Here is a 13564-nt window from a genome sequence, read left to right as displayed (position 1 = left end):
CAAGAAATCAATATCATGATTTTGATAAAACTCATTTCAAATTTAAATCATCAAAATCATCAAAATATCAACATTACTTTCAAGAGATTCAAAATGGTATACATAGATTTATCATAATAAACATCAAGATCAATAGGATAGAGAAAAATAAATTTTCAAGGAAAAAATATTTTCCTCTTTTTAGTTGTTTCAATTCATATGATTTTATTTCACTTATACCAAATAAAAACATGTATAATGTTTAAAACCGAAAGTGTAAGATTTATTACAACAAAGATTAATAAGGCACTTTCATTATGGTAAAAATCAATAATCCATAAATCACAAGATTCATATGCATAATTTCGAAATTTATTAAGCATGATCATTATGCATGACACTAAAACATGGTTTCAAAATGTTTAATATTTTCATTACATCATTATGCAATGGTTTCATTGAACATAATTTTGAATGATTCTTATAGATAACTAAAACTTCTTTAATTTTAATTTATGTGATTGACTTTATATTAGCATGCTCAAGTTTTGTTCTTATGTCAAAAACATACATCATATTTGAAAACCAAAGACAAGGTTTTAAAAAAATCATCAAGCCTTCCATATAAAAACCATGCATCATCATTGAAGGTTAATATGGAAATCATCAAAATACACATTCTTGCTTCTCAAGCACATATATGTGATTATTTAAATCTAACATTTTATTCTATTAACATAAAACATATAATTTTCAAGAAAAATAATTATTCAAAAGAAAAGAGAAAATGCATCATGAAAAACATCAAGTAATTTCAAAATAATTCAAGAGAGTTGAGTTACTTACCTTGTAGTCGAAGCCCGTCAAAGCCCAATTCGTCGTTTCACCTTTGGAAGTTTTTGATTCATCCTTGGTTGCCTTCCTCTTCTTTGGCCTCTTCCTCCGTTCAAGTTCATTGTTTATTTTAGATTTTTGTTTAATGAACTTATTAAGATTTGGTGTTTGAAATTCAAGTTCATCATTGTCCTCATCACTTGAGTCATCGCTCAAGTGGTATTCATTTGTCCGGAGTTCCAAATCCTTCCTATTTTTTGGAAGGTGGTTCAAGTGTTGATTGTGTTCATCATGTGCATTACGCACCATTTCATATGTCATCAATGAGCCGATAAGTTCTTCAAGTGGAAAAATATTTAAATCTTTTGTTTCTTGTATTGTCGTTACTTTTGATTCCCAAGCTTTAGAAAGTGATCGTAAAACTTTACTAATAAGTTCAAAATTTGAGAAACATTTGCCAAGAGCTTGTAAACCATTGACGACATCCGTAAAACGGGTGTACATTTCAACAATGGTTTCGCTCGGCTTCATTCGAAAAAGCTCGAAATCATGCATTAAAATGTTGATTTTTAAATCTTTGACTCTAGAAGTGCCTTCATGTGTGATTTCAAGAGTGTGCCATATGTCGAAAGCCGTTTCGCACAAAGAAACCCGATTGAACTCATTTTTGTCCAAAGCGCAAAATAAGGCATTCATAGCCTTTGCGTTTAAAGAAAACATCTTCTTCTCCAAATCATTCCAATGGTTCATTGGAAGAGAAGACATTTCAAATCTATTTTCGACTATGTGCCATAAATTCAAATCCAAAGAAAGTAAGAAAACTCTCATTCGAGTTTTCTAATAAGTGTAGTCCGTCCCATTGAAAAAGGGAGGACAAATGAGAGAGTGACCCTCTTGAAAGCCGTAAAGAGCCATTTCTATTTGGGTGTTAAACCAAGGTAGAAAAACGTGGCTCTGATACCAATTGTTAGGATCGGAGCGGCACTAAGAGGGGGGTGGGGGGGGTGAATTAGTGCAGCGGTGAAGTGCGATAAACTTTTCACGATTTAAACACTTTTCGGAAACTTCGTACGATAAAAGCAACGTTTTCGTTTAAAACCGTTTCGATTGCATTTTAACTTGAAGAGATAAGTAAGACGGAGACAAAGCAATATAGCATTAAAATGCAAATGGTTTGCAGTAATATAAATGACAATAAGTAAATGCAAACCAGAGATTACGCCGATTTTACAGTGGTTCGGTCAAATGACCTACATCCACTTGCGAGGCCCCTCTTCGATGAGGCTCCCACCTTCCACTAGCAAATCTCTTGAAAGGGAAGGGTAAATACCCCTCTTACAACTTTTACAAGTGGTTCACTCTCTTACAGATTTTCAGCAAGAAAGAAGGAGGTGAACACTAGCAAATTGAAAACAAGAAAGGCAAAGACTCTTCTAAGACTTTTCTCTCAATCACTTGCTGCTCAAAAAGTTGTAATCTCAGCTGAGATTTGAGGGGTATTTATAGGCCTCAAGAGGATTCAAATTTAGGCTCCAAAATTTGAATTCTCTTTAGGTTCCCGATGTTGGCGGTGCCACCGCCTGTCACTGTCAGACATTGACAGTGCTGGGCGGTGCCACCGCCTCGGCCAATTCAGCTCACTAGTTGGGCTCCAAACTTGGCCCAAACCAGTCCGAACTCAGGCCCAATTGGCCCCTACTTGGGTTATAGGATTAACATATAATCCTAACCCTAATTAACATGCTAACTACAAATTTAAAGATATTTTCTAAGCTATTACAAAGTCCGTAAGTCAAGACTTCTTCCGGCGAGCTTCCGGTGAACTTTCGACGGTCTTCCGATAAACTCTCGGAAACCATTCTGCGGACTCCCGGCAAGCTCTTAGACTTCACGATTTGATCTTGGCGAGTTCCAACGAGCTTCTTCGGTAAGCTCTGATCTTTCTCGGTGAGCTCCATGAACTTCTAATGAACCTTCCGGCGAGCTTCCGAAAAACCCTTCGGTAAGCTCCCTACTCATTCTCGGCTAGTTCCGACAGCATTCCCGACAAACCTTCGGACTTCCATCGAACTCTCGAACTCCCAACGAATCCTTCGCGCTTGACTCCAGCACTTTGTTTCGCTTTATGTCTTCATCGTTATCGTAGTTAATCCTGCACACACAAACCAAAACTCAACTCCGATCTAGACAATTATTACAACGCGAATTGACATTCTGTTGCCCGGCACGTCATTGGTTGGCGCTTCATCCGATTCTTCGGTGCATCGTTCTCTCTTGCGGCTTGTTGCCCAATCGGCGGTTGACCTCCGCAACCCCGATATCCTTGGCGCAATTTTGCTCTCCTTGGCCCGATGCCCGACGTCCGAAGCATTCAGCCATCCAATATCCGAACGTGATCTCTTCCAGCGCAATGTCAATTCCTCCTGCGTCAACTGTCTAAACCTGATCGAGTAGACCTGCATCGCTCAAAATGTAGTTTAAATCATAAACACATATCAAGTGGTTTCATCATCAAAATACGAGATTCAACATTTCCGAGATGGGCTTTATTGAAACAGTTTGTCTACATTAAACGAGCTTTTGAATCGACGTAATGTTTTACAAAAGCTCGTATCAGAAATATGAGTTTAACTTAAAAGCGTTCGAAGTGTGCAATTAGAAAGTAAAGCAAGTAAGGAAGTTTACAGTAAAGATAAATTGCACAAATAGAAATGCAAACCGAGTTTTATAGTGGTTCAGTCGTCGTGCATACATCCACTAATGATCTTCTTTCAACGAGCGAAGATCAACTACCCTTTTACAACCCTCTTCTCATTTTCACAAGTTTAGGAGAGAACCTTTTACAAGCACTCACTCCTCCATAAACAGAATTCTAAACTTTAAAACTAGAGGAGGGGATTTCTCGAGTGATTGCTACAGCATTTTCCCACTTTTAAGTTCTCTGTGCTTGTGTTTGTTAACCAGGGATGAGATGAGTATTTATAGGCTCCAAATGAATTCAAACTTGGAGCTAAAACTAGTCTCGTCCTGGGTCTTCCGGTTACTAGCAGTACCACCGCTAGTATTGGGCGGTACCACCGCCTGCAGCACTGACACTGGGCAGTATCACTGCCCAATCTAGCGGTACCACCACCTGACACCCTGCCATTGGGTGGTACCACGGCCTAACACAGTCTCAAAAACTTGGGCTCAATTGACCCCTAATTGAGTTAGCCCAATTCTAACCCAATTACACTAAAAACCTACTTCAATCTAGACAATTATTACAAAGCTTAATAAAATTTTATCGGGCATGTCATTGGTTCATCGATGCCTCGTCGATTCTTTGACGCATCGTCCTCTCTTCTGGCCTATTGCCCAATCGGCCAGTTGACCTCTACAACTCTGATTTCCTTGGCATAATTTTCGCTCTTCTTGGCCTGATGCCCGAACCCATAGCCGAAGCCTTCTACCGATACATCGACTGATCCTCCAACTCGACATCCAATCTTCTGACATATTCCACTTCGGCCCAACATGATTCTTCTTACTTTAATTGTCTTTTCCTGATCGAAGCTTCCTATGTCACTCAAAATGCAGATCTGATCACAAACATATCAATTGATTTCATCATCAAAATCTGAGATTCAATAAAGAAGATATTTTTGATCTAAACTCATCCCTCAATCTTACTTATGTATCTCAACATTTTTAGTATAACACTCCTCTTTGATTTGTATTTCTATTTAATTTTTTATTATTTCATACTTAAGTAACTTATTATCCTCAACATACATGATGTTTAAAACTTAAGCTTTCATACTTTTAATCATATTCAAACTCATTGAAACCTTGAGATTTACTTAAAGTTGATTACAATTCGATCATCATTTCTCACTATATGCTTATTTATTACCATAGCTTAACCACATACTTAAATATGTTAAAACACTTAAGTTTGTTGCATGAAAAGAACATACCTTTTCTGTTGTAAAATATATTTAAAGTAAATATTAATTCTTATGCATACTCAATCAATATTTTATGGAACACAGAGAATAATACTTCTAGAAAATAAATAATTCAACTTTAAAATTTAAAAATATGAGTTTGTTAGTTATCTTATTTATGAAGCATAGATAATATAAATTATATCACTAAGTGAAGAATGAATGAATATATATATATATATATATATATATATATATATATATATATATATATATATATATATATATATATATAATGTTTCTATTGGCATGCTAGAGGTAATTTAATGTGCGTGAGACTTAAACATTATAAATTGAGTCTGGACATAAAGTGATATCGGATGATAATAAAACCAAACTCAATTATAAAGCATCCCTTGATAATGATATAATCAAACTCGATCAAAAAGTATCATTTATTGAAGACATGATCAAATTCGACTATAAAGAGTCCCTTGATGGTAATGCCATTAGACCCCTCAATGAATTATCATTTGACGATGCAACCAAACTAAACTATGAAGCATTTCTTAATAAAAGTGTTAATGAATCCAACAATTAAGCATCTCTAATAATTACTTGGCTAAGTTTGTCCATGAAGAATCCCTCGATGATGATGTGATGGAACTTGATGATAAAATATCCTCAATGATGATATAATCAAATCTAATCATGAAACATCTTTCAATGATAAAATTATCAAATCTGGCCATGATTGATAACATTCCTGATGATGACATAATCGAATATAGTTATTAATGTTAGGACCATAAAGACACTAAGAGGGGAGGTGAAATAGTGATTTCAAAAACTTTCGTTTAAGGAAACCCGTATTGGAAATGTGTTTAACCTAAAATATGAGCAAGATAATGAGCAAGTAAAACAGTTACTAATAAGAATGAAAAGCATAAAAGAAAATTCAAACCAATTTTATAGTAGTTCGATCATCTTGACCTATGTCCACTCTCAATTACTCTTCCATCGAGGTCATAGGCTTTCACTACTAATATTCTTTTCAACGGGCAAGATCAACTACCATTATTATAATATTTTCTCCTTTCACAGGCTTAGGAGAGAACATTTACACCTCTCTTTTACAAAGAGACCTCACTCCTCCCTTATAAAAACTTCTAAACCCGAGGAGGAAGAGACTCAACACTTTAAAAGAGATTATAACACTTTTATCCTCAAGAATTCTTTCTCCTTTCTACTCTTTTTCTTGCTATCCCAAGCAAGAATGAGTGAGGTATTTATAGGCCCTAAATGACTTAAAAAATAGAGCCAAAAATTAAATTCTCAGATTTTCGGGTTACTAGCGGTACCACCGCCTGCATTAGGCGATAACACTACTTGCTACCCTATGCACTAGTGGTACCATCGCCCAGTCTGTGTGGTACCATCGCTTGACACTCTAGGAGACTTTGTCTGGGTGGTGCCACCGCTTGATACTATGCGATACCACCTTGACCCTAGCAGTACCACCATTGAGTTTTTCGAAAAAGTATATTTTGTACTTTTCAGCTCATAGATAGTTCCACCATTTGGCCCAACTTCAGGTTATTGAATTGACCTTCCAATAGGCCCAATTCAGTCTTGATTCAGGCCTAATGACCCTTAGTGCCTAGGAATTCGATAAAAAATTCTTATATAAAATTTTGTCTGGCATGTCATTGGTTCATCGATGCCTCGTCGATTCTTCGGCGCATCGTCCTCTCTTGTGGCCTATTGCCCAAACGGCCAGTTGACCTCCGCAACTCCGATTTTCTTGGCGTAATTTCGCTCTTCGTGGCCCGATGCCCAAACCCATGGCCGAAGCCTTCTACCGATACATCGACCGATCCTTCAACTCGACATCCAATCTTCTGACATGTTCTACTCCGACCCAACATGATTCTTTTTGCTTTAATTGTCTTTTCCTGATCAAAGCTTCCTATGTCACTCAAAACATAGATATGATCACAAACATATCAATTGATTTATCATTAAAATCCGAGATTCAATAAAGATGATATTTTTTATCTAAACTCATCCCTCAATCTTATTTATGTATCTCACATTTTTAGTATAACACTCCTCTTTGATTTGTATTTCTAATTAATTTTTTATTATTTCATACTTAAGTAACTTATTATCCTCAATATATATGATATTTAAAACTTAAGCTTTCATACTTTTAATCATATTCAAACTCATTGAAACCTTGAGATTTACTTAAAGTTGATCACAATTCGATCATCATTTCTCATTATATGCTTATTTATTACCATAGCTTAACCACGTACTTATATATGTTAACACACTTAAGTTTGTTACATGAAAAAACCATTCTTATTAGTAACTGTTTTACTTGCTCATTATTCTTACTCACATTTTAGGTTAAACATATTTCCAATACGGGTTTCATCAAATAAAAGTTTTTGAAATCACTATTTCACCTCTCCTCAGTATCTTTATGGTCCTAACATTAATAACTGACTATGTCATTATCAAGTGATGCTTTATGATTGAGTTTGGTTTTGTTGTCATCCAATTTCACTTTATGTCTAGACTCAATTTATAATGTTTAAGCCTCACACACATTTAAAAATATTAAGACCTAAACTATTTCGATCAAGACACAAACAATTACAAACATGAATCTTATGTTGTCCGAAATGTCTTTGGTTTATCCAGTGCTTCATCTGATCCTTCGATGCATCGTTCTCTCTTTCAGCGTATTGCTCGATCCATCAGCATGTTGACCACACGCAACATCCGATCTTCTTGGCGCAATGTTCGATCCTTCTAGCCTGATGCACGAACTGATGGTATGAAGTTTATTTTCTGGAACGTCGACCAATCCTCCGACTCGACATCTAATCTCTGACATACTACTCTCTAGCCCAACGTCTGATTCTCCTACTTCAATCGATTTGTCTTTCCATGATCGAAGTTAGTCATGTGTTACTCAAACGCTCATTAGATCATAACTGCATCAATTGATTTCATCATCAAAATCCGAAATTCAATAACTAAGCATAACGTGAACTTATGAAACGATCCAAAACTAAAATAATAATATTTATGGCAAATAACATGATTGGATTATCTATTGTGTATGTCATTATATCTCATCCTTGTGCCAAAATACAATACGATGTAGATGGTATAGATAATCTAACAATAGTTTGCAAACTGAACACCTCATGGATTCAACATGTTGGCCACACGACCATCTCGCGACGATGTTGACTCAGTGGTAACATGGATGCCCATTCCTTTGGATCCATTATTCAAGAACTTCTAAAATCAATATCAGACATTATATATATAATAATCATGATAGATCGTTGCATAATTTTATGATTGAATAATGATCGATGATTTTACATAATTATCTCATAGTTTAACTTTCTACTTTATTCGATGATTTCACATAATTCTCAAATATGTCCATTAGACAATTTAAGAATATTAAATTACGTTCCTATCTAACTTTTGAATCATCGGACTCTATTAACGTAAGTATGAGGGACCTTCATTAGGTATAACCTAGGTATAGTTTTTCTAATATTACACACTAAATCCTTTACTTCTCCAACATCCGACTTCAATAAGATCAAACTGTGGACCCAGATTAGGTTTGAATCATTGACTTATTGGATAATCAAAATAAGAAGTAGTAGGTATACTTAGTACCTTTATTCAATTCTTTTTAGATATTTTAGATTTCACTAATGAGATGCAAATATTTAGTATTCAATATATTCCAAGAAATGCAAATCAACCTCATTTAGTTAGATTTCAGTGTGTGTATATATATATATATATATATATATATATATATATATATATATATATATATATATATATATATATATATATATATATATATATATATATATATATATATATATATATATATATATATATATATATATATATATATATATATATATATATAAAACAAATGGTGACAGTGACTCTTTTGATCCAAGGGCCTGAACTAGGGAAAGGACATGTTAGGATTACCTGCTTCATGTTTGCAATCTTGTAAGCTATAACTCTTCTAATGAGAAACTGATAGTTCTCTTGTTGAAAAAAAAAAAAAAGAAAACTTTCAGCCTATATTTTCTATTATTGTTGGAAGGATATATTTAATTCCCGTTATATCCAAAATATACATTTGACGTCGACTATCACTTGGAAAAAAAAATGATTTAGATGAATCGATAAAAAATAATAAGTAACATCACATCTTAATTTATAGAATGTTATTGTTCTGACCTTAAATTAGGCTCGGATGTCAACGTGACCTAACATCTGACATCTGGACCCGATCGAGTTAAAAATGGATCGAATCGCTCAGCAGTTATTCAATAAGTGATCCGACCCAATCACTTAATTGAGACTCCTTGTGCTACGAACCAACACGTCACCACCAATCCCTTTCTCCAGACCCAAACAAAATTTTTGGCTTGAGGCAGCCACGTCGCTCTTCTGGAGGAGCTCGACAACGATTTCAACAATATTGGAGAACGACGTGGCTGTCTCAAGCCAAAAATTATTCTACCCACACTGAAGTCGTGACATCCGGTGCGAAACTTTCCACCACCGTGACCAAAGCATCAAGTTCACATGACCTATTTCTAACCCAAGTCATCGTAGATTTCGACCATCATAAAGACCGACTTGCTTCTCCCTGAACCCAATCACACGCTCACCCAAGTCGCTATCCAAGCGCTGTGACTTGTCTGATGATGATGATGTAATTTGTCAATTAAAAAAAATAAAAGTAGTTCAAATTGGCATGATTTGACTAATATATAACCTGAATTAAATTAAATTGGATTGGATTATGATTGAAAGAAATCTTACTCGACCGAGATTGGATGGGTTTAGATCAAACTTGGAACTTTCGTTGTTTCCATCCGACCAAAATACTAGTAAAACCTATTATAGATAAATAAATAAATAAATAAAAGAAAAATAATCAAACTATTTTTTGTTAGATTTCAAAATTCAGAAAATTTTCACACACACACGTACAGCCAAAGGAAGAAAGTGATTTTTATATTCATATCCCCGAATTTAAGTTTAGTACATGATATCTAAAAGCTTATATAAAAAATTCTGACATTAGAGTTGTAATTGATATCCTTTAAAAAGTCATTCAAGATAATTATGATTAAAAAGTACTAGGTATTTAATTTTTTATATTTTTTAAAATAAAAATAAAACCAGCTACAGTAAGTCATAAATAATTGTGATAAACATATACTTTTTTGAATGGATAATAATTTCATATGATGGCGACTCGATTCACCGAAAGATAAATAAATAATTTGCTTATGACAATGTGAATTTGGATTTTATCGTGTGAATTGCATCCTTTTCCGTGTCCAAATTTTCCTGTTTTATAGATCCGACCAATTGTTTTCCCGTCCTTTAGATACTCGGTGTTTGGCCCACCCACCCGCATACTAGGCTTGGAAGTGCCACGGTCTCTCGTAGGGTCCATCACCATTTATCCTCGCAAGGACAAGCTGGTAATTTTGCCTCTCTCGTTCTCTCAGTCTGCCTGCATCTACTTGCCTATTTAACCCTCTCGCGGCTTCTCCACCACCCACCACCATCTACACCACCACCAACGCCACCAAACCCCAGCCGAAATGAGACTTGCCGTCATCCGTACCATACTCTTCCTCTCCCTACTCCTTCTGCTTCTACCACCAAACGATGGCCAAGCCGATCCCCCCGACGGCATCCAGTGCGCTGCCGACCGCGGCATCTACCCGTGCCAGGCCTACGCTCTGTACCGAGCTGACGCCACCTCTCTCTCCCAGCTCGACGTCGCATCCGCTGGCGACCTCTTTGACATGAGCCGACTCTCGATCGCCCGGACCAGCAACCTCACCACCACCGCTGTGTTGCAGCAGAACCAGCCCTTGTTGATCCCCTTGACCTGCTCCTGCACCAACTACAGTCGCGCTTACGCGCCCGTTCCCTACCAAATCAACTCCGGCGACACCTTCTACTTGGTGTCCACCAAAAAGTTCGAGAACCTCACGTTGTGGCCCGCCGTCGTGCTGGTGAATCCGACGCTCGTCCCGACTAACCTCACCATCGGCGTCATCGCCACCTTCCCCATCTCCTGCCAGTGCCTCAACAGCACCACCGCGAACAGCATCGCCATCAATGGCAGGATGCCTCTCGGCCTCGTCACGTACGTGCTTCAGCTTTCCGATACCTACTCCTCCGTCGCCGAGAGCTTTGGCACCGACGTTCAGACGCTAATTAACCTGAACGGCAACCAGAGTGCATTCTCCACCATCTTTGTTCCCCTGTACGAGATCCCACCGCCGCTGCTGCTATCGAACGCGTCAATCGCCACCCCGCCTTCCCCTGCACCCACGGCTGAGTCTCCTTCTGTGGTTGTGAAGAAGAGAAACGGAGTGATTGCAGGCCTAGCAATCGGTCTGGGTGTTGTGGGAGCTCTTTGGGTGCTGCAGATGATGCTGTTAGCATGGCTATGGAGGCGGTTCGTGTCCAAAGGTAGGTGGGGAGTGGGCGAGGAACGTGGAAAAAGTTCTGCGGATGAATTGATGAAGTACAGCAAGGGCGGGGAAGTTGCATCTAACGATGACAAGCTGATCAACGATATCTCAGAGTGGTTGGATAAGTACAAGGTGTATAAGGTGGAGGAGCTGATGCAAGCCACTGATGATTTCGGGCAGAGCAACCATATCAAGGGAGCGGTGTACAAGGGGATCATAGATGGCGAGGTGTTCGCCGTCAAAAAGATGAAGTGGAATGCCCGCGAGGAGCTCAAAATACTGCAGAAGGTTTGGCCCTTATTGGACACACAGTTTCTATTTTAACTTCGAGCATTCGCCTACTAATTCTACTCGATATTCTTCTGGTATCGTGCGATATTCTTCTACTTGCACGTTCCCACAAATTACCTCCAGATTTTTAAGTGGGGTATTCTAGAGCTGAGATGTGATGAAGATCTTGTTTAAGGGGTTCTTTTCAGACTCGCCACTGAAGTCGTCTCATCCCGATCTGATCCAAGACTTCAACGCGTGAGAAGACTTCGCTGTGAAGCCATCGAGAATAATTGGCTGTCCATAGCATTAAATGGTGTACACAAGTCTCCAGGCCTGAAAGCTCGTCGACTTCCGCGTCCGCCACCATGTGGTGATGCAAGCCCCGTTCCTATCTTTGTTGTTTCACCACCCACCACTTGTCGAGAGGGCTTTACCATCGCATCCTTCTATCTGCCGTGTGATAAGTGGTCAAGAAGCTTGACTTCCAAGTCTTCTGTCCGCCTAACCTTCTTTCCAACTCTCTCTCTCTCTCATCTCTCACAGTTTTGCTCTCTTAGTATAGGTTTGACTTCCATAAACCATCTCTTTTTATTAATTTATTGCTCATGCGTCATCTTTAATGAAGGTGAACCACTCCAATCTGGTGAAGCTGGAAGGCTTCTGCATCGACAACGATGCCGGCACCTGCTATCTGATCTACGAGTTCGTGGAGAACGGCTCGCTGGATTTCTGGCTCCATGACCCGGCCGCCCCCTACAAGCTCGACTGGCGAACCCGGCTGAGGATCGCGCTGGACCTGGCCAATGGCCTCCAGTACATCCACCAGCACACCTGGCCCCGCGTCGTCCACAAGGACATCAAGACCAGCAACGTTCTCTTGGATGCCCAGATGCGCGCCAAGGTGGCCAACTTTGGGCTGGCCAAGACCGGGTGCAACGCCGTCACCACCCACATCGTGGGCACGCAGGGATACATCGCGCCGGAGTACCTGGCGGATGGTGTCGTCACCGCCAAGATGGACGTCTTCGCCTACGGAGTGGTGCTGCTGGAGCTTGTGTCCGGGAAGGAGGCGTTGAGCGAGCGGGGCGAGTCGCTATGGGCAGAGGCGGAGGGACTGCTGTTCGAGAAGAGCGGCGGCGGCGGCAGCGAAGCAAGTATCATGGCGTGGATGGACCCGGTGCTGGCGAAGCAGTCGTGCCCCATGGAGAGCGTGGCGACCGTTATGAACATAGCCAGGGACTGCTTGCGCAGGGACCCGTCGAAGAGACCGACCATGGTGGAGGTGGCGTACAACTTGTCCAAGGCCGACGAGCTCTTCTCCGATTACTCTGCAGACACTCTCTCCATTGAGAGCCCCGACAGTATCTGAAGGTAAGCGGAGTGCTATGGAATATAAATACCGTACGCGGATATATAAAAAGCTCTACATACTAATGCATCAGATTTGATGAATACAGGAAGATACGGCCGGGCTATGCCATCTTGTACAAGTTTAGTTTATTTTGGGGTTTTAATAGTGCCTATCACCGTGTAAGACTGGTAGATTACAGCAAATTAATAAAAGGGCAATTGGTCCAAAATAACATCGATCAAGCCATGATTTTATTAGAAATTGAAGGGGAAAAAACCTAAATTCCTCAATATTCAGGACTTTATTCCTTCCAGAGACTTCTCCCTCAACTCTTTTACTCTATCCTCAAATTTTTTTTTTTTAAGATTAAACGTAAATATGACCTAAACTTATTCATATACACTAAGTTTGATGAGACAAATATGTTAGATAATTATGAAATTACCTATTTACGCACCCGTCTATAGTACTCATCGTTGCATAAGAGGGTGTGCCTCATGTAAGAGAGTGTCTTTGCTATTAAATTTAAATTTCTATAATGAAATCAACTAATGAGTTAACAATTAAATTTATATTTTGAGTGACGTAGGATTAGTTTCAATCAAGCAAAGATGAATCGATTA

General features: G+C 38.7%; 1 protein-coding gene across 2 annotated transcripts; it reads left to right on the top strand.

The window, feature by feature from the left end:
• Positions 1 to 10378: 10378 nt before the first annotated feature.
• Positions 10379 to 13085, top strand: LOC135630978 (serine/threonine receptor-like kinase NFP). Of its 2 annotated transcripts, XM_065138324.1 has the most exons (3): positions 10379 to 11605; positions 12216 to 12961; positions 13048 to 13085. In XM_065138324.1, exons 1-2 carry the CDS (start codon positions 10433 to 10435, stop codon positions 12957 to 12959), a joined length of 1917 nt encoding a protein of 638 aa, XP_064994396.1. In that variant the 5' UTR covers positions 10379 to 10432; the 3' UTR covers positions 12960 to 12961; positions 13048 to 13085. The 2 variants fall into 2 exon arrangements, with proteins under 2 accessions (XP_064994396.1, XP_064994395.1); XM_065138323.1 differs by having other exon boundaries at positions 12216 to 13085.
• The last annotated feature ends 479 nt before the right edge of the window (positions 13086 to 13564 follow it).

Source organism: Musa acuminata, chromosome BXJ3-2 (genome assembly GCF_036884655.1).
Source record: "Musa acuminata AAA Group cultivar baxijiao chromosome BXJ3-2, Cavendish_Baxijiao_AAA, whole genome shotgun sequence".
NCBI lineage: Eukaryota > Viridiplantae > Streptophyta > Magnoliopsida > Zingiberales > Musaceae > Musa > Musa acuminata.
Note: the sequence above shows the minus strand (reverse complement) of the source record. Positions and strands in the feature narration are given on the sequence as shown.